Genomic DNA, 19052 nt, shown 5'->3' with positions numbered 1-19052 from the left:
AGCATTACCAACTCATTGTACTTCACATGCATACTCAAAAGTCACAAGCCAATCAATTATGTCATTCTTATCTTCATACATACTAAGAAGATTGTTTGGGATTCTAGGATGTGAAGATGACCCACTACAATCTCCAGATCCTCTGGAAGAAACTTGTGAAGCCTGAATCTTGGCAAGTTCCTTCTGGTGATTTTTGTCCTTCTGCCTCTCAACTCTCAAATTCTAACCTGCCCATATTGAACGCAAGCTCTTTCTCCTTAAACCTGAGCTTCTCCTTTTTCAGGTAAAACCATACCTCAGCATCTGAGGTGGTTACAGACAGCAAAAATCCAGAAGCTTCACTCCCCCCCCCCCTCCTCTTCCTCGCCATTAGTAGCTGCAGTGGCTGCAACTCCATTGCTGCTGCTGGGTCCATCCCCAGCCCCACTACCAGTACCATTAGAGAAGGGAGGTACACCTTTGCTCTTCTCGAATTTTAACTATCACTTCAGCTTTAGTGCCAGAGACTATTAAGCCCCTGTCACTACACAACCTTTTCAAGTGATCCACTTTAGAAGAAAATAACTGTCTCCATGTTAACTATTGTAGTAGATGACTGTTAACTACTAGGCAATCAAAAATCCGAGTATACTGTGTAAGTGGTTATGGGGTTCGCAATAATTTAGACTGTCGTAGAGCTCATGATTCTTTTGAGCAGTAATTTAAAACATTACTCAGTATTTTCTTCTATAATGCGGCTAGCTGGCTGTAATAATGATGACCGGTGGTAACACATTGGGGTGGTTTTTATTGACTGGCAATATTTTTCTCTTCTGTAGCAGTCAATATCTTGCCATCAATGTAAATGGCAGTTACTACTAGATTTTCACATTACACTTTCCCTAATAACGCCCATAGCCAGGGCTGCATCATTCAAATACCTACATTTTTACAGTTCAAAATATACCATTATAAAACTGTAAATACTTAAACGAACATGACAGGTACGAGAGATTTATAGACCCTTTTTGTCAAATAGGGGATCACATTGCCTACCAAGAAGCATCATCTATCTCGCTGAGGGAGAGCACGGGTATGGTGGGGGACATTGAGGATGGAGGATGGGAGTACACAAAATCGCTCAAGAAAGTGGTATGGGTTCATTTATAGTATACACTCAAAGTACAAAAATGAGTACATTTCTTGTCATACCAGTGGAAAAGGATATACTACAACAGAACATGAGTTAGGAAATCAGCTTAGTTAATATGGCTGGGAATGCTGTGGGTAGGATCTGGGGTACAGGAAAATAAGGGAGGGTAGAGTACTCTTCTGTGGAAGAGTGGGGGGAGTTAATTAAATTGTGAGGAATCTATTAATTAGATGGACCATTCGGTAGCTACAAATCAGGAAACATATAATGGATTGTACACTAACAAATGTACAACTAGCAATGTGTGCTCATGAAATGCTAGTAATATAGGGTTCAAAATTAGCAATACAAGGTGAATTCTTTACAATATCTCTTCTAGTACCTTTATATGGGTAGACAGAAAGAGACACTGGTCATGGCTTCTAACGCCATTTGCTCAACATCTTTCTCCCATGACCATTAATTTATGGAGGGGAAGAGTAACTGTGACAAGGTGACTGTAATCTCTTCGCACATGCACTGGTGAGAGCTGGGAACGAGAAGTATTATTCTAATCTTCCTTAAGTTTCACAATTCCTGGTTAGTACACAGATTTTAATGTGGCCTGCTGCAACACAAATATTCAAAATGAATGCTGCTGGTTTCAAAAAGAAAGCTTCCCAAAAAAAGAAACTATATGGGATTTATAAATCGAGAACCTAGCTGGGAAGCAATGTAGCACTCAATATAAGCAGCGTAGCCAGATGGTTACAGGTAGGATGCAAAGATGGCTGGAATGGGCAGGAAAAGCATGGGAGAAGTAGGGTTGAGTTGATGGATCCTTGGAGTCTTGTCACAGGTAGAGTGTGCCGAAGCCCATCTTTCCCAGCCTGACTTTCCTGCTGGGACAAGTCCTATTTATTGCACCTCCTCTACTATCCTCTTATGTGAAGACATCACCACAACCCCGTTCTTTCCGTTACCCCCACCGCCCATCTCCCGCGTGTTATGTGAGGGACACCACCGCAGCTCCTGGTCTCGTGCCACCCCCATCTCTGTTCAGTCTCACAACTCGCATATCCTCCAACCCCTGCATCCATAAGCAACCTTTCCCCGCTTTTCCTCTCCTTACCTCCTTTGTCCCCCTGCCACTTCCTGGTTGCTCTATGAAGGGTAGCAACTTCACATCATTCATGAAGTGTAGAATGCAGGTGGCCAGTCTTACATGTGCTGGTAAATTGCTTCAGAGACATGGGCATAGCAGGAAAAGGCCCATTTCCTAGTTTTTCTTGTAGTTCTTTTATTTCTGGTATGGTGATGTTTTGCCTTCTGGTGGTGTGTTAGGCTCTGAAAATTGTTTCCTCGCCAGTTAGTGGTATTCTGGTTATCGTGCCTTTGTAGATGATGCAGGTTGCCTTGAACATGATGCATGATTTAAGGGGGTAGCCAGTGCACCTATTTTAGGATGGCAGCTAGGTGGCAGAATTTTTTTAGTCCTGTCATGTGTGCTGGGCGACTTTTAGAGTGGCCAATATGGTAACTGGCCCTACTGCGAGTAAGGTTGTTGGCTCCTTTCAGATCTGAGAGGCACAGTGGTTAGGCTAGACTTCTGTTCTAAATCTCAACGTCTGGACTTTGCAGAGGAGGATGAGCTGGTACCATGCCATGAAGACCATCGATTTTGAACTGGGTGAGAGTTGGGCTGTGATCTGTCATGCTTTGTCAGTCAGACAGTTCTGGGCATTCTTGTTGGGGTTTCCTAGGAAAAGGAATTGGGTGTTTGCTGGGTTGAACTTCAGGAAGGCGGTTGGCATTCAGATTTGGATACGTGCTTGAGTCAGTGGATGTCTTTGATGCAATGAATCCTTCAGTAAAGTGTGCCATCTATATATCGTATGGTAGTTTTGTCATATTGTGAATTTGTATTAATTCATCATTATTTCATATTCAACACACAGCATGGGTGTGTGCAGCCCATCAGCATGCACAGAATGCAGGATATTAGCTAATGGTCAAAGTCCACATTTTGAGCCAGCAGAGAGCTGCTCCAACCCAGCTCCCCTTGCTGGTCTGTCCTCTGCCTCCTGTTACACCCCCATGCCACCTAGTCCCAATGTGCCTCCTCTCCACTGCCAACCTCATACTTGGTCTTCCCTATCACCGCTATTCTTCAGCCTCCTTATTGCGCACCAAGCCAGCCATGGACATTCAAAAAGGGGGGTGAGAAACGCCCTCATTGCTATTTCCATTGTGGTCCTAGCACACAATCCAATTGCTAATCCTTGTAACCCATGGCATTTGACCCAGGCTGCTAATAGCTATAACTTCCCCTGCTGGTTGGTAGCGTCTCCTCGTATGGCCCTCTGAACATGGCTGTATTGCTTAAAACCATTTCATACGTTAGCCACATTGTAATTAAAACGTCATGATAGAATGCAACCGGCATATACTTGTCATGGCTTGCGCTCTTGCTTATTTCTAAGGATATAAGTGTAGCTGCTTTGTACTTTGTCAGAATGCCTTTTGATCACTTTGATAAACATTTTTGATGGTGTTTTTGATGTAATAATGTAGAACATCCTCCATACTTCCCTTTTATAATGCAATTCTTAACATGAAAATGTAGATGTCCTGCGTAACTTAAATAGCAATACATTCTTGAAAAGGAATTGAAGAGGTATGCAGCTTAAATGTAACATTTACCTAGATTTTAGACTTTTGCTTTTTTTTTAATATTGATCGATGGGTCAATTAGTAGTATTCTACTAATAAACGTTAGCTTTTAAAATCTGAATGCCCATTGAACATGTTTTGTTCAAAATAGTTATGCAAAGCTCTCGCTGAAGGTTTGCAGAACGTTTTGTTGTGGCATATGTGACTTTGGTGGATGCGTTGTGACTTGTTAGGCTTTGAGTTTGCGTTCACTTACTTATGCCTATTCTCTCCATGAAGATGATCCGGCGCTTCCTTAACTTGCCATTTAGCCTCCACGTCCCCAATGTGAGTTTGTTGAAACGGAGTCTCTACACCATGCAGCTGCAATCCGACGACTTCAAGGCCTTGTTCACAGAAGGCCTAAACACTTTGGCAGGTGAGATATGGGGAAATAAATACCTTTCCTAGCGAAAGAACTACGTCTGTGCATGTTGAGTGTGTTTAGCACCTGCTGGTATCTAGTCAGCAACAGTATCTCTAGCAGTCTAATTTTGAGTACCTTTTTTGGGCAGATAGATGCTTTTAACACTGTGCACTGGATTCCCAAGCTTTACCACTAATTTTTACTGTATGGAGTCTTTCATTGATTTGAGCTTGATAGCCATTGCTACGATCTGTTACCTCTTGCAGAACGTAACTAAAATTAACACTATTTTGTGGACACTTACCCATTTGCATGCCACGATTATTCTCTTCACTCACTCGTGCCAGGGGTGCACTTATCGTTTATTAAGAGCTCTCTTATTAGGCTTTGGTTAAGACTTCAATTACACCCTGATTGTAGATGGGTCGTAACTTCCCTCCGTGACTTAGTCCAGTGGCCCTCCTTTAATCCGCATTTTAGTAATTGGCTGTTGCAACGTAATTTTCAAAGAGCCCAAGTGTTTATTTTTGCGCCTTTTCGTAACTGCTATTACTGATACAACTATAGAGAGAGGTATAATTTTTTTTCAGACTGTTTCCCTTATCCCTGCGTTTAGTGGTTGAGAGGCACTGATGCACAGCTATTTGCAAGAATTAATCAATGGATTAGCAGAGTTTTTGTGGATGGCTCAAAGAACACTCCAACCCCCAGAGAATGTTCAAGGGTTTTAACATTAATGTCCATACATACATTTATCACCTGTTAAACTAAGTACAATGAATTGTGGGCTTCAGGTAAATAAACGTATTTTATTTGTATTCTATTTTATTGTTTAAAGCGTGCACCAATCTCGAGAGCAGCGAGCGCTGTACAGGGTGTGGGTAGCCAAAATTTGGGCAGGCATCTTAGTGTAGTACTGTGAATTGTGGTCTTGCTTAGAAAGAATCCTTTTAGCGTGCAGGTAACCCCAACTATTAGGGTCACGTGCAAAGTCAAACAGTTCCCTCAGATAGCTGTTTCAGTGTTAGCACCCCATGGCACTATGGGGCATCTTCTTGGGAGTAGGAGTTTCCTAAGTGCTATTAGTAGAGCAAAGCACAACTGACCTACACCTTGGCTGCTGGCTTCTCAGCTGGTTAAAAGTGAAGAGTTAATCTAAGGAGAGGCATGCGGCAGGGATGCCCCTTTTAACCGCTGCTCTTTATTCTGGCACTAAAACCCCTAGCAATATAACTCAGGGAAAGTCCGAATTGGGAGGGATTCAAATGGCCCTTGGTTGTGGGGGGGGGGGGGGGGGGGGGAGATTGGGTCTCGCTTTACGCAGACAATCTCTTAGTATACATGAGCAACCCCAGGGCCTCGTGCCCAGTCGTGACAGGAATACTACAGGTGTATCAAATCTTCAGCGGGCTCAAAATAAACTAATCGGTCCTTTTCAGAGGGTGCTAGAGAACCCAGCCAAGATGGCTGCAAGCCTGTGAGCTCTCTTGATCCAGCAGATATCCGGAGATTCTCCCACCACATCCAGACTCCTCGAACAGTGTAAAGCTGCGTGAGAATAAGGCTCTCAGGTGTGTGAAAGGTGGAGAGAAATCAGAGCCGGAAAATGCTGCTACAGACCGAAAAATAGAACTATCCTATGCGACAACAATTCTGAGCTGCACACAGGGCACCTCTGCAGGGTGGCCGAACTGGCAAGACTGCAGCGGGAGGCGCCCCGGCGTCGGGAGGCCCCGCTCATACCCGACGGCCTGATGTGTGGAAGTGTGATGTGGATTTGATAAGACCATGGCCCACCGGTGCGCACGGAAATAAACAGAACCGCAGGAGGCAGTGAACGACTGAGGTACGACATTGCAGGACCGGGGCTGCCTGGTGCGGTCAGCACGGGCTAGGCGGCCTTGGCAGGATGCCACCTCAAACACCCGAGGTAACTGATCAGGGCTGACGGGAGGAGTGACACCATCTGGGCAGCAGGAGCAGAAGAGGTGCTAGTCGGACATAACCCGCGGAAGGGCAGACCCTGATACTACGTCCGTGTGGCCAAGGTAGGCGAGCTGCCTCCTGGAAGCAGGTGCACAGCACCCGGCTGTACGCAGTCTTGGTAAGCTCAAGTCTACGGAACCCCGAAAGAGGAGCCCTTTGGAAGGAGGTGGGGTATGCCCTGACACGGGACAATGGCGGAAGTGTGGTGGGAAACCAGCGGTACCACAACCACTGCAGAGTGATGTGGTCAGCCTACAGGTGAAACAAAACTAACCTGCAATCATAGTACTGTTCCCCCTCGTAGCGGGTGCAGGGCCCTATCAGCTGAGACACCGGGGGAGTCGGGTCTTCACACGACCCAGCTCGCAACATTAGAGTACTCAGCGGACGGTGTGGAGCATGATGCTCTGCTCGGAGCTAATCACCCAGACCCCTTGCCTTTGAGAGGTACGCCTCCCCCTGCCTTTCCACGGAGAGGTACGATCCGGTCCAAAAGGGAGGAAATGCAGGGATAACACCAGTGAGAGGTCTCCCACAGTAACACGTACGCAGAACACAGTAGGAGGTGGAAGTTTGCTGGGGCTACGGTGGACTGGTCCCCCAGGGAAATCAGGCAGTGACATCTAAGTAAATAAGGAAACGACACATTACCACTCCCTAAGGCCACATCATCCTGGGAGAGCCTCAACTTTTCCTGCCTTAAACCCCGGATCTGCATAAGAATAAGACCCTCTAACCAGGGGTGAAAATGTTGCACCATCGACCTGCTGAGGAGAACAACCAAAGCACATAGATAAATGTACTCCGCCATACGCCAGGATATGACATACCCACGGAGCTAACAGTGAGGACTACACCGCACCTCCGGAATCCCGGGCCCCGAACAACATTGGGGTAATGGTGCTATTGACGTGGGAATGGCAGGGAATACGCTAGATAGGTGTGGAAACATCGGACCCACTGATGACAAACATCTGAGGCAAGCATACCACATTACAAAATCGGAGAGGGGACCCTTGAGCTCCGGTCCCTGCGGTGACACTAACGACAGACCACAGAGAAAAGGAGGCCTTCCGGGCGTGGTTCTTGGGGCTCCACACGGTGGCTCTGGTGGTGGTCACGCCCAGGTTTGACTGTATGCATGGCACAAGGGCAGGAACTAGACTGCCGGGGTGCGGCCAGTAGGGAACAAAGAGAGGTGGCTGTCGGACTGCTGCCTGGCACTCTTGGTCGCTGACTGGGTGTAACCACGGATGAGTCTGGGGGGGATGCTGAAGGGAGATGCAAGGAGGTTACCAGGGAACTACTAATCTATGGGATACCCCTGCATAGGGCGACCCCGGGACAGACAGTGCGTCCCGCGAGGGCAGCCTCCAGAAGCAAGAGGAATGTCCAAATCTGGCAAGGGGGGCAAGCAACAGCAGTCCAAACTGCAGTTTGATACTTCATCGCAGGCAAAGCACAATAAACCAATGGAGAAATCCCCAGAGGCCCAACCCCAGTCTGTAGCACTGGACTCATCCGGAGCCTTCCACGACATTAAAGTGATGTTCAATCAGCTACAGTCTAGCATACAATCTCTTGATGGAAAAATGGACCTGCTAACATGTAAAGTTGATCACATGCAGGTTCGTTTAGATAAACATAGCGAAAGGCTGGACGAAGTGGAAGGTAGAGTGTTGACTGTGGAAGATGACTCCACCTCCCTGGTCAGAGATATGACACTTGTGAAAAGGGAACTGAAAGAATTAACAGAGAACTGGATGTTTTGGAATCGCGCTCCAGGAGGAATAACCTGCGTGTCGGAGACCACAGAGCAGAAGAACATGAAGCACCTGGTAGAGGACATGCTGCGGGATGCGCTGGGCCCAGAAGACCTCTCAGCAGTATATATTGTTGAAAGTGCGCAATGTGTACCCAGTGGGAAGAGACCGATCCCGGGTGCACCCCCTCAACCAATCATAACTCGGATGCTGAACTATCGGTATAGGGACACCGCCCTTTGCAAGGCCCGAGAAAACAGAACGGTGACTTACAAGGGCGACATCATCAAGCTTTTCCCGGATTTCTCAGATAAGGTCCAAGCATCCAGGAGAATATTCATGGAAATGAAGACGCAATTGAGAGACAGAGGGATCCGTTATGCCATGATGTTCCCTGCCAAACTATTTATTTTTTGCATTTTTAAAGCGCTCACACAGCCAGTGGGCATTGAGGCGCTGTTACAGGAATTGTTTTTTTTTTTTTAGTTGCGTAATCGTTTTTTTGTCTTAGTTGCGTATTTATAACGCGCTTAAATACCCAGAGGTTTCTAAGCGCGGACCCAGGGATCGAACCTGTGTTGCTTCGTGTCGTCTTGCTTCCAAGGCGAGCATGTTGCCGCTGAGCTATCCTCCCGAATAGAACACGAAGGCCGGGCTGTTTTCTTTCACGCTCCGGAGGAGGCCGCCACTTTTTTAGAGATGCAGCCGAGACTGCCCCGGCAACGGGGGAACAATGCGTGATACTTTGTTCGTTGATGCATATCCTCTTATTGATGTACAATATTTGAAGCCGATTGTCTGTGGGCCGGGGTGTGGTGAGTGGATCACGTAAACTTGGCGGTGTGAAGGGTGGCTGGGCTCATGGCTGCCCCTCATGCGAGAGCTTCAGGTTCATTCATGGGTTGGTAAAGGTTATCGGCTGATAAGTTGGGGCATTCAGCAGGGGGGAGGGAGGATAGAGGTTGTCATCATTGACGAATTGGGGTTGTCGGTGGGGGTGGGGGTAGATATGGCACACCCGATTCAATAGTATTACTGCTTGCAATACCCAATCAGTTTAAGACGGCGGGTCAATATACAGGAAACATTGGCATCATGGTAAGAGATGGCCACACTTAACTTTTGTACTTGGAATGTTCGGGGTCTGAAATGCCCTACAAAACGCAGGTAAATATTGTTGTATATGCAAAGGCATCGGATTGAAGTTGCGTTCCTACAGGAGACACATTTAACATCAGACACAGAGTCCACTTTCGGGAAAAACCTGGGGATGCCACAGATATTTTTCTTATTCTTCATAAATTAGGGGAGTGGGCACCTTGATACATACTAAGGTCGGGTTCCTTCAAACTAAAGTGGTAAGAGACGGGGAGGGTAGAGGACTCATAGTGCAAGACACCATCCAAGAGAAAATGTACACACTAACTACTGTGGGCCCAATCAGGACACAGTAGATACGCTAGATTGGATAGATCAGCAACTAGGGGAACTAACCACCGGGGAGGTGATATGGGTTGGTGACTTCAATGCAGTGTTGCAGCCTAAATTAGACAGGACAGGAGGAGGTCAGAATACAGGCAACAGAGGGACTAGTCAGCTGTGAGATCTGACCTTTTTATGGGACATTGCCGATGTGTAGAGAATGAGGAATCGCACAGAACGGCAATATACTTATCACTCTGCTTCTCACAACTCAGCATCAAGGCTGGATTTTGTCTTAATTTCGCACTCACTATTGGGCCGTGTTGAGGAGGTGAAGATACTAGCCGACACACTCTCGGACCACGCCCCAGTGAAGATGGAGGTGAGTTTAGAGGGCCGGGCGAGGGGGGCGCTCCCGTGGAAGTTCAGGAGTGATGGCTTGTCAGACACGTTCTTTAGGGAGGGCCTAACAGAGGCAATTGACACTTTCCTCGATCTGAACGTGGGCTCTGTGGAGTCTGCAGGGATATTATGGGAAAGCCTTAAGTGTGTGATACGGGGCAAATGCATCTCCAAAGAAGCAGGGATTCTTAAACAGATTAGGAAGGAACTGGCGAGTACAGAGAGCAGCATATGGACGCTCCAGATGACTAATCTGAACCCCACAAATCAAAAACAGTCTGAGATCCTGAAACAACTGCAAGAATTCCAAGCACTGGCACTCGGGGAGGTCAAGTACATAGGCAAAGCGAATAATATTTGTCAATATGGGGAGGGGAATAGACCTGGCCGGACGTTGGCTAGGGCAACCAGGTTAAAGGATGTGAAAGGTAGGATTCATGCCATAGTGGACGAACACTGGAACGATAAATATGGGGATTTAGAGATGGACCGACAGTTCTTCCAATTCTACAGTTACCTCTACTCCTCACAAATACGGGCTTCTCAGGCCGACATCGAGGAATATCTGGATCAAGTGGATCTACATTGGTGCACTGACGACCAGAGAGAACACCTAGGCCGCCCCCGTCACTGGAAGAGGTACTGAATGCTATTAAGCCCCTGCCGAACGGGAACGCTCTGGGACCCGATGGGTTCACGGCAGAATTGTATAAGCATTATGCCAACAGATTAGCACCCCATCTACTGGAGCTGTTCCAGCATAGCTTAGAGACAGGACTCCTGCCGGATACACCGAGAGAAGTGATGGTGGTAGTGCTATTGAAACCAGATAAACCCAGTAATGATTACTCCTCTTACCGCCCAATCTGATTAAAAAATATTGATAATCAAGTTTTAGCAAAAATCTTTGCATCTAGGCTATAGCCTATGATGCCAACGACGGTAATGGCGGACCAGGCAGGCTTCATTGTCGGGCGATCCACCTCATATGGGTTGCGAAGGATGTTTGGGATGATGGCGGCAGTACCCCCCGGGGAGTCCGTAGTAGCGGCACTATTGGACGCCACTAAAGTGTTCGACTCGGTCGAATGGCCATTTTTATTCACTGTGCTGCAACGCATGGGGATGGGGAACCACTACATAGCTATGGTCCGACGACTATATATGCAACCGTCTGCCAGAGTAAGGGTGAATGGCCAATTGATGCCGAATATACCGTTGGAGAGGGGGACACGACGGGGGTGCCACCTATCACCACTGATTTTCGCTCTGGTGATCGAACTATTCGCTGAGTGGGTGAGGGAATTACATTTATACCGCAGAATTCAATTGTATAATCATAAGGTCGTAATATCGTTATATGCTGACGATATGGTACTATTTGTCAAAGACCCTAGGGAGAATTTGGACCCGATTATGAGGGACGTCCAAGGCTTTGGGGTAATATCGGGTTTGAAGGTAAATGCTTCCAAGTCAGTGCTTTTCCCATTGACAGACGTGGTAGACCAATATCGGGCCATTCTGCGATGGAGGAGCCTTCCCCTCAACCTGTACGGCCGGATATCTATTGTTAAAATAACACTACTCCCTAGGTTCCTATATGTCTTCCTGAACGCCCCGATGGGGGTCTAGGGAAACTACTTCGCAGTTTGAAAGCGGCAGTCTCTCAATTTATATGGGCTTCTAAACCAACTAGAGTATCGTGGGTTAAATTGGCAGTGCCCATACACGAGGGGGGGGGACTAAGCCTGCCAGACTTTGAAACATATTACAATGTGGCACAGGCAGGTTTCTCACACACTGGTACGAGATGCAGGGGGATAGGAGACACGTTGAAGTGGAAAGAGCAGTGGCAGCACCGGACCTGCTTAGATCAATTATTTTAACAGCTCTGGATAGAATGCATCGCACACGGAACTAAGTGGAAGTGACCTGTAGGGCCTGGGCTAGAATAGAACAGAAAAAGGGAGGAGAGGTGCTTTACTCGCCCCGACTCCCAGTAATACACACTCCGGCGATACCGATCACCAGTGAAGCGGGGTTTGTGAAAAAACTAGGGGTTACATTGTTTGGAGAGCTTTTTCCCAAAGGGAAGTTTATAACGCTTGACGGGTTGAGGGGGAAGGGGAACCTGTCTGCCCTGGACATATTCCTATACTACAGACTTGGGGTGAGCCTACGCCTAGTGTTCACATCGTTTCCGGAGCAGTCACATATCTCCCCATACTGGATAAACTGCTCAGGGTTTTGATGGGCCGTAGGGTAACCACGTGTTTATACACAATGTGCATGCAAGCCAGAGCATTACGGGGTCACAACCACGTGAGAAATGGGAATGAACGCTGGGGCAGGAGATATCAGTAGAAATATGGAAATACTGCTGTGAAGGGACCAGAAAAGAGGCTATTAATGCTAGATGTAAGCTGATTCATTTTAAATATATACATCAATTCTCTTACACTCCGGTTAAGCTGAAGGAATACTTCCCAGACTCCTCAGGGAGATGCAACAGATGTCAAACTGAACAGGCTGACTTCCTTCATGTGGCTTGGAGTTGCCCGGGCATACAACAGTTCTGGGAACAGGTATTTGTAATTGTGGGCCATCTAATACCCTTAGACCCACTTTGCGGACTACTGGGATACACAAAGGAAATTCCCAAGAGCACTAGGAAATTGATTGGGTTGCTCCTCATACGAGCCAAACGGAGGGTGGCAATGCAGTGGGGGTGGGGGAGGAATGGAGCCCCAAAATCTCACAATGGAGAGCCGATATTATGTACTGCATTGATATGGGGAACGGCTGGGGATCTTTAACCCAACAGCGGTGCATATACGCCCTATCTATTGCAACAACCTGGTAACGAGGAAGTGGTGTCTCCAGAGACCAATGCCTCACAGTGAATGATTGGAACGAAATATGGACAGGGGCACCGCTATGCACTGCTATGTTATTATATGCTCTGATCTTTCATTGATAAGACCCGTGATCTAAACTACTCTAACATAGGACACATGCTCATTTACAATACTAAGATCTATGAAATAAACTGTCAAGAAGGGAAGTTTCCGGGGGGGGAAGGGGAGGGCTTAAAAGGGTCGATGGCACTGGATGCTGAATGTGCACTTGTTTTCCTTTCTGTTTTTAAAAATGCCAATCAAAGTAAAAAAGAAATCGGTCCTTTTCCCACTGCAGAGTGAGGTAACTTGGCTCCCCCAGGAATGCCCATACACAATAGCAGAGGCAGTATTCAAATACCTAGGTATACATTTTAGCCCACGCTTGAGAGATTATGTCCTGCTCAATCTCACCCAGGTACTAAACAAATTTGCGCGGGATATCATTCACTGGCAGTCCCTCCAACTAGCCCTCCTGGGCAAGGAAACTTGATTTAAAATGTTAACATTACCCACATTTCTATATGCCCTAAAGAACGCCCGCTCCCGATTTTAAAGAAGGTATTTGTGGAAATTGAGGGATCCTTGGGGGAGCTCCTATGAGTGGGTAAACAACCGCGGGTGGCATTGAAGACGCTACAACGGTCCGTATAGGAGGGTGGGATTGGGTTGCCCAAATTGCGTGGATATTGGCTGGTTACACCTTGGCCAGTCACCTCCACACATCGCTGCGGAGCGGAAAAGGATGAAAGGCCTGACGCCCAAACAGGCTCCTCCTGTATTGGGGAAAACGTATGCGAGGTCCCTTACCAGGCCAATGAGACACACATGCCAAGTGTGGGCTGAGGCACAACCAAGACCTTGTGTGGGGCCAGAAACCGACTGTGGACCAACCCATATGGCACAATAAGCACCTCAAAGAGCTGTCAAAGATGGTGTACTTTGATAAATGGGCGGCGGGTGGTATAGGGACTCTGGCGGATGTAATACAAGGTGGGTGCCTCCGGTTGTTTGAGGAGCTGCAGGATCAATATAGGCTATTAACTGGGGAGAGGTTTAGGTATATACAGATATCTCATGCCATCTCGGCCCAGTTGCCCTGCCTGGGAGAAGTTCTGAGTATTTCCCTGCTGGAAGCTAACTTATTCGCAACAGGCATCTCCGCTAAGGTCACGTCCACATTTATACCAGGTGATTATTGCACTTGGTTCCAAACCTGCGAGAGAAATGGGAGCGAGACTTGGGGCAAGCTAGAACCGGAAGAATGGGTAGAGGTCTTGATGTTCCAGAGGGAGGTGGGAATGGCGGTACGGCTGCGGTTAATACAACTCCAGATCCTTCAGAGTGTACTATTCCCACACTGTGACGGGGGCTCCGGTTCCCTTGGAGCCAAAAATGGCACTGCTACGTACATGAGATGATACTGATTTAACGAAATATGGGTACACCTTCGTGGCTGTAGCAATGGGACGTGCGAAAAGACTGATTGCAGTGTCATGGGGTTCAGCAAAGCACCCAAGGTTGAGTGGACTGCGGAGCTGGACCGATGCATGGCATTGGAAAAAAGAGTGTATAGAGCCAGAGGCTGTCCTGGGAAATTTACGAAGATCTAGGGGAAGTGGGAGGGAGAAGGTTGAAGGGCTGCATTGCATGGACTGCCCAAACATTGAACGCTGCTGTTACCAGTTGCCTTGCCGGGGCCCCTAGACGGCTCTGGCCCTATGTCACTGTTAATATACTGTAGGAAATGTATTGCACCATGCACAAGTAGTACTTTATGTCTTGTTTTGCCTAGTTATTAAAACAATAAACAGATTGATAAAAAAAGTGACGTATTTGTCAAGGCTTACAGTATCAGGAGGGGGACAAGATGGTAAAATGTACAGTGTCACATGCAACAATACACATTGTCAGTTATTGTTAAGAGATTCAGGTTTGATTCCAAAATCAAAATGTGAAGATAAGGATTTTAGAACTGAGGCAAAACCCAATGATTAGTAAACAAAGTCAACAGGCAAGCTTTGTGGTGTTATCACAGCTGTCCAATTATTTAGAGTCTGCAAGTAGTGGTTATAGAACAGCTTGCTCCCAGGGTTTCCCAGCGGCGGCAGATGGTCAGGACGCCTTGCCGTTACTGGATAAAGGAGCTGTCAAGCCTTATATGGACAGCACAAGACATGATTCAGCAAAGATGATGCAGGCTATGCTGACAATGACGCCAACTTAGGAAGGACAAATCAGAGACCCAGGCCGACCTAGTTGGCATGCAGAAGGTTGTGCTAGGGTAGGGTACAGTTAACTCTGAATCGGGTGTGCCGTCTCGGTGGCCAAATGTTGCTCTTGTTGCCAATCTGTTCATGAACGTAAACGCCTAGGTATCCTCAAGAGTCCCAACAAGGAATTTGTAGGCTACTTGGTCAGTTTTATTTCACAAATTATAGCTGCAACAATTCTCACCACAAGAGTCCGTGCTCCAACCACTAGATTTTCTTTTAAGTGTACAATGTTTTATATAGCATGAACTGAGCCCCATTGTGGGACAGACCACTGCACATTGATGCCGTAACATTGAGTGCTGAGGTGAGGACAAAAACAAGTCTGAAGGTTTCTACAGTGTCCCTCTTTTAATCCTGCATTTTCAGGTCTTTAATAAAGTATTTGAATATACAAACAAATCAAACGCAAGTGTGTGCACGAGAGACTGCAAATAGAGAATGTACGTGTCAGCTGAACAGAACTGAAAATAAAATGTTTTGAAAGTTACGAAAAAAAAGTGTAAAAGGACACCAGATAATTCCTGTATCAGAAAGACTGCCTGAATTACCCTTTTCCTTTCAGAACAGCATTGAAAACAATGCTACTTCCAAGAGATGTTTTCTGTCAGATTGCAGAATATGGTTCTATGTGTTTTAATCCAATTTAATTTAATTTTTCCCCAAATTTATTTGAACATATTTTGTGGCATCTACCTTGTCGTAAAATACAAACAAATTTGTAAAACTAAATGTACCCATTTCGATGTCATGTGGGAGTAGATTTTTTTAATAAATAAATGTGTGAATAAAGGAAAAGTGGTGGGTTTTGATCATGAAATAAAATATTGTGCTGCCCCATGACATCATATTGCCCATTTCCTCTAGATTTTATTTTCTAGCAGACTTATGTTTCCCCCCATCCCATTTGACTTTGCGATAGCTGCTTTTCTTTATGAACCCTTAGGAGCACGCCGTCTGCAGCGGACCAAAAAGTGCTGTTCGGCAGTAACTGGTGCCGGCACCTATGTGATCAAGCAGGCTAGTTAAAACTGGTACGGAAAATGGAATTGCATATTCCTGACTGGAACTCATCATGGGGTTGGGGGGGAAGGGGGTTCAACCCTCTCGGAAATGAGCAGTAGATCATAAGTCGTCAGATCACATCACAAGCAGAATTAAACATTGTGAACGGACAGTTGCTTAATGAATGGTTTCATTGTTTTGGCTGGAGGCTGGATAAAACTCTGCCGGAAAGCATAGCTGTGGTTTTCTCCATTATTCTCAGACTGCGTGATTAGCGCTCTATAAAAGGTAAGTGATCTGGGGAGCGGGTCACCTTAATCTGGTGGGTTCCCGTTAGATTCAGGGTGCTGTTTTCCTTCACTTTTAAGCCAATGACCCTGTTTGCCATTAACCAAAATTGCCTCGTTTCTCTGACCATTCTGGCGCCGTGGATTCAGACTTGTTGTGCCCTCTTGATTGGCCCAGTACACGATCAATCAAGAGGTAAGGAGTTGTAGATAAAGGCAAATTTTTAAGGAACAAAGGGGCATACGATATGGCCTGTCATTCACCCTGATATGTCCACACATAAATAAACGAGGAACGTGAAGATAGATTGGATGAAGAAACATCTGAAGATATTATTGATTTCTTTACTGATGTGTGCACTGCGACTCCGGGAGACTAGGTGACAGCCCTGACTGCCCCAGCCCGGTGATCGTGCTTGTATCTACTGTGATGCATCAACAGGTACTGATGCAAACTACGATAATGTAGCCAGGAACAAGTACTTCATCACTTTTTCCCCGATAGCGGGAGGGGAGACTACTTCCAGCCTTGTCCCATTTGTCCTGCCACGTCCGTAACAAGGGGCAGTACACACTACAGGTAAGAAGACACTGCAGTATTCCAAGGACCTCTCAAACAGGTTTCGGGGCTGCAGCCTCAGCTGCTCACTGTCCATGTTCCTTGAACTCCTGGAGATTTGTGTAATTTGACAAAGGGTTCCCTAACAAAAGGGAGGAACCTCCGCGTTTTATCGAGGATACTCTTACTGTAAGTCAGTGCAATAGTCCTACCTGGGCTGATCTATGATTTATGAGGGTGATTAGGCCTGCAGAGGTGAGGCAGCGATTAGTACCGGATGCCAATTGGCCTGTGACTAATACAGGCTCTCAAAGTGCCCTAGGACAAGCCAGAAATGTATTGATTAATGCCATTTCAGAGGTGTGCCCCTGGTAAACCAATTGTGGCAAGATAGGAAATTTCAAACAAAATGTAGATAAATCGCCAGCTATTTATTTGGACCTGTTAAAGATATGTGTGCACTCCACATTCAGGAATTACTAAGCCCGATGGGGCAATACAGGAAGTGATTGCAAACTCTTTTGTTTCGGGTTGCAATCTTAAATACAAGCTCAAGTTAACACAGTTTGTATACAGTGGCAAATTACACCATTTTCAGAACTGGTTGCTCTGACAAACCACTTAATAGCATGCTAGGAACAGAAGAAAGAAAACATTGAAAATAAGCTCATGGCTCTGCAAATGCAAAAGTTGCACACACCAGTGCAACTACCCCCTTGGGGCATGCATAGAGGTCTGGAGAGGCTTTGGGGGGGGGTCAGGGAAGGTGCAAAGGAACCCCCAAATACAAACCAACAGGGACAGTATGTGGATCCTATGGTATATAACTGTTGTAATCTTACAGGGCACTAGAAAGGTGAATGCCTTATATACCCGAACAGAATAATTTTTCTCGTTCCCTAGAACATTGTCCCCCCCACCCCCAATCCCTATACTAATCCTTAGGCTTCACCATTGACTGCAGCCTGTCCTTCCAGAAACACATAGTCAAGAAGGCCCAAATAGCCTGGCTCAGAATCTCTACCTTTCGAAAAATCAAACCCTTCATCCCGCCGCAAGATGTCCGGACAGTAGTACAGGCCATGGTGATCTCGCGCATCGATTGGGGGGGGGGGTGAATGCTCTCCTAACAGTGCTCCCGGCTGGCTCCCCTAAAAGCAGTCCACCACACTGCAGCACATCCTATTACGGGAGCACAGAAAGTTGACTGAATCGCCCCCATCCTACGCAAACTACATTGGCTTCCACTCCAAACCAGGATCCTGTTCAACACTTCATGTATCATCTGCAAAGCCGTCATGAGTAGCACACTAGCATACCTGGCGGCTAGGCTCCACATATCTGGTGGCACACACTCCTCACGCAGCCAATCAACCAACTGGCTTGAATCACAACTCGTTCGCAAAGAGAGGACCTTCAAACAATCCTCTTGTCATGCACCCACCCTCTGGAACTTTATTCTGGTGTTGGCACGGAATGCCCCCAAAATTCTCCAATTTCCCAAATCTCTCGAAACATGGCTCCTTTAACAACACTGTGTAGAGGAGTAGCTAAAAGCCCCTGCAGGAAGTCCCGCCCCCTACTTCCGGTATGTTGGGAGCTTTGATTGTGCCATGCTTGACACCAGCAGTAGAGAATATTCTAAAGCAGGAACCCACTAAGAAAACCATACCAGATGTATTCCCGAAAAGACGACAATCTGAGGGAGGAACTCCCCAAAGGAATATGAGAAAGAGCGAAAGAGGAGCCTGTGACGTCCTAAGTGACACGCTGAAGAGAATGCATGGACCATATAATAATTGATGACGAAGTTGAGAATTAAGTAAACTTTCATATGAGAAAAGAAGATTGTAATTGTGTGTGACGCACTGCAGAAAATGTAAGATGTTCAATAACTGTACATATGCAGCAACCCAAGTAGACTAAGTGATCTTAGAAGCTGGCTTTACGTAGTGAATAGATTGCAGGCGGAGACACCATTATATAGAAGCTGGACATCGGTGTCATGAATTAGTAAGCCCATACCCATGATGAGGAACGGCAGCAAGCTTTGTTGCAGCAAAGAATTGGCTCAGATCATGGATATAAGTGGCAATGCTGTCTGGCCTGGTGCCAAAGTTGAAGCAAGCCAAGGTCGGTTATCTATTCTCAAAGGCAGTAAATTGTGAGGAGCTGAATCATCCCTTGTTAAGGGGCAAAGAAAGAATACCGGGCATGCCAAGTTCTATTCATTTAAGACATTTAAATGCTGCATACAGGTCTGAATTG

General features: G+C 46.5%; 1 protein-coding gene across 2 annotated transcripts in view; it reads left to right on the top strand.

The window, feature by feature from the left end:
- Positions 1-19052, top strand: part of TRNT1 (tRNA nucleotidyl transferase 1) — a 212791-nt gene that overhangs the window by 20878 nt on the left and 172861 nt on the right. For both annotated transcript variants that reach the window (XM_069643520.1, XM_069643521.1), the window contains one exon: positions 4064-4202. In XM_069643520.1, the coding sequence (XP_069499621.1) occupies positions 4064-4202 (139 nt within the window). The remainder of the gene's footprint in view (positions 1-4063; positions 4203-19052) is intronic.

The sequence above is a fragment of the Ambystoma mexicanum genome, chromosome 2p (genome assembly GCF_040938575.1).
Source record: "Ambystoma mexicanum isolate Mex_15411 chromosome 2p, UKY_AmexF1_1, whole genome shotgun sequence".
NCBI classification, from domain to species: Eukaryota; Metazoa; Chordata; class Amphibia; order Caudata; family Ambystomatidae; genus Ambystoma; species Ambystoma mexicanum.
The sequence above is the reverse complement of the archived record's forward strand: the minus strand, read 5'-3'. Positions and strand labels throughout refer to the sequence as shown.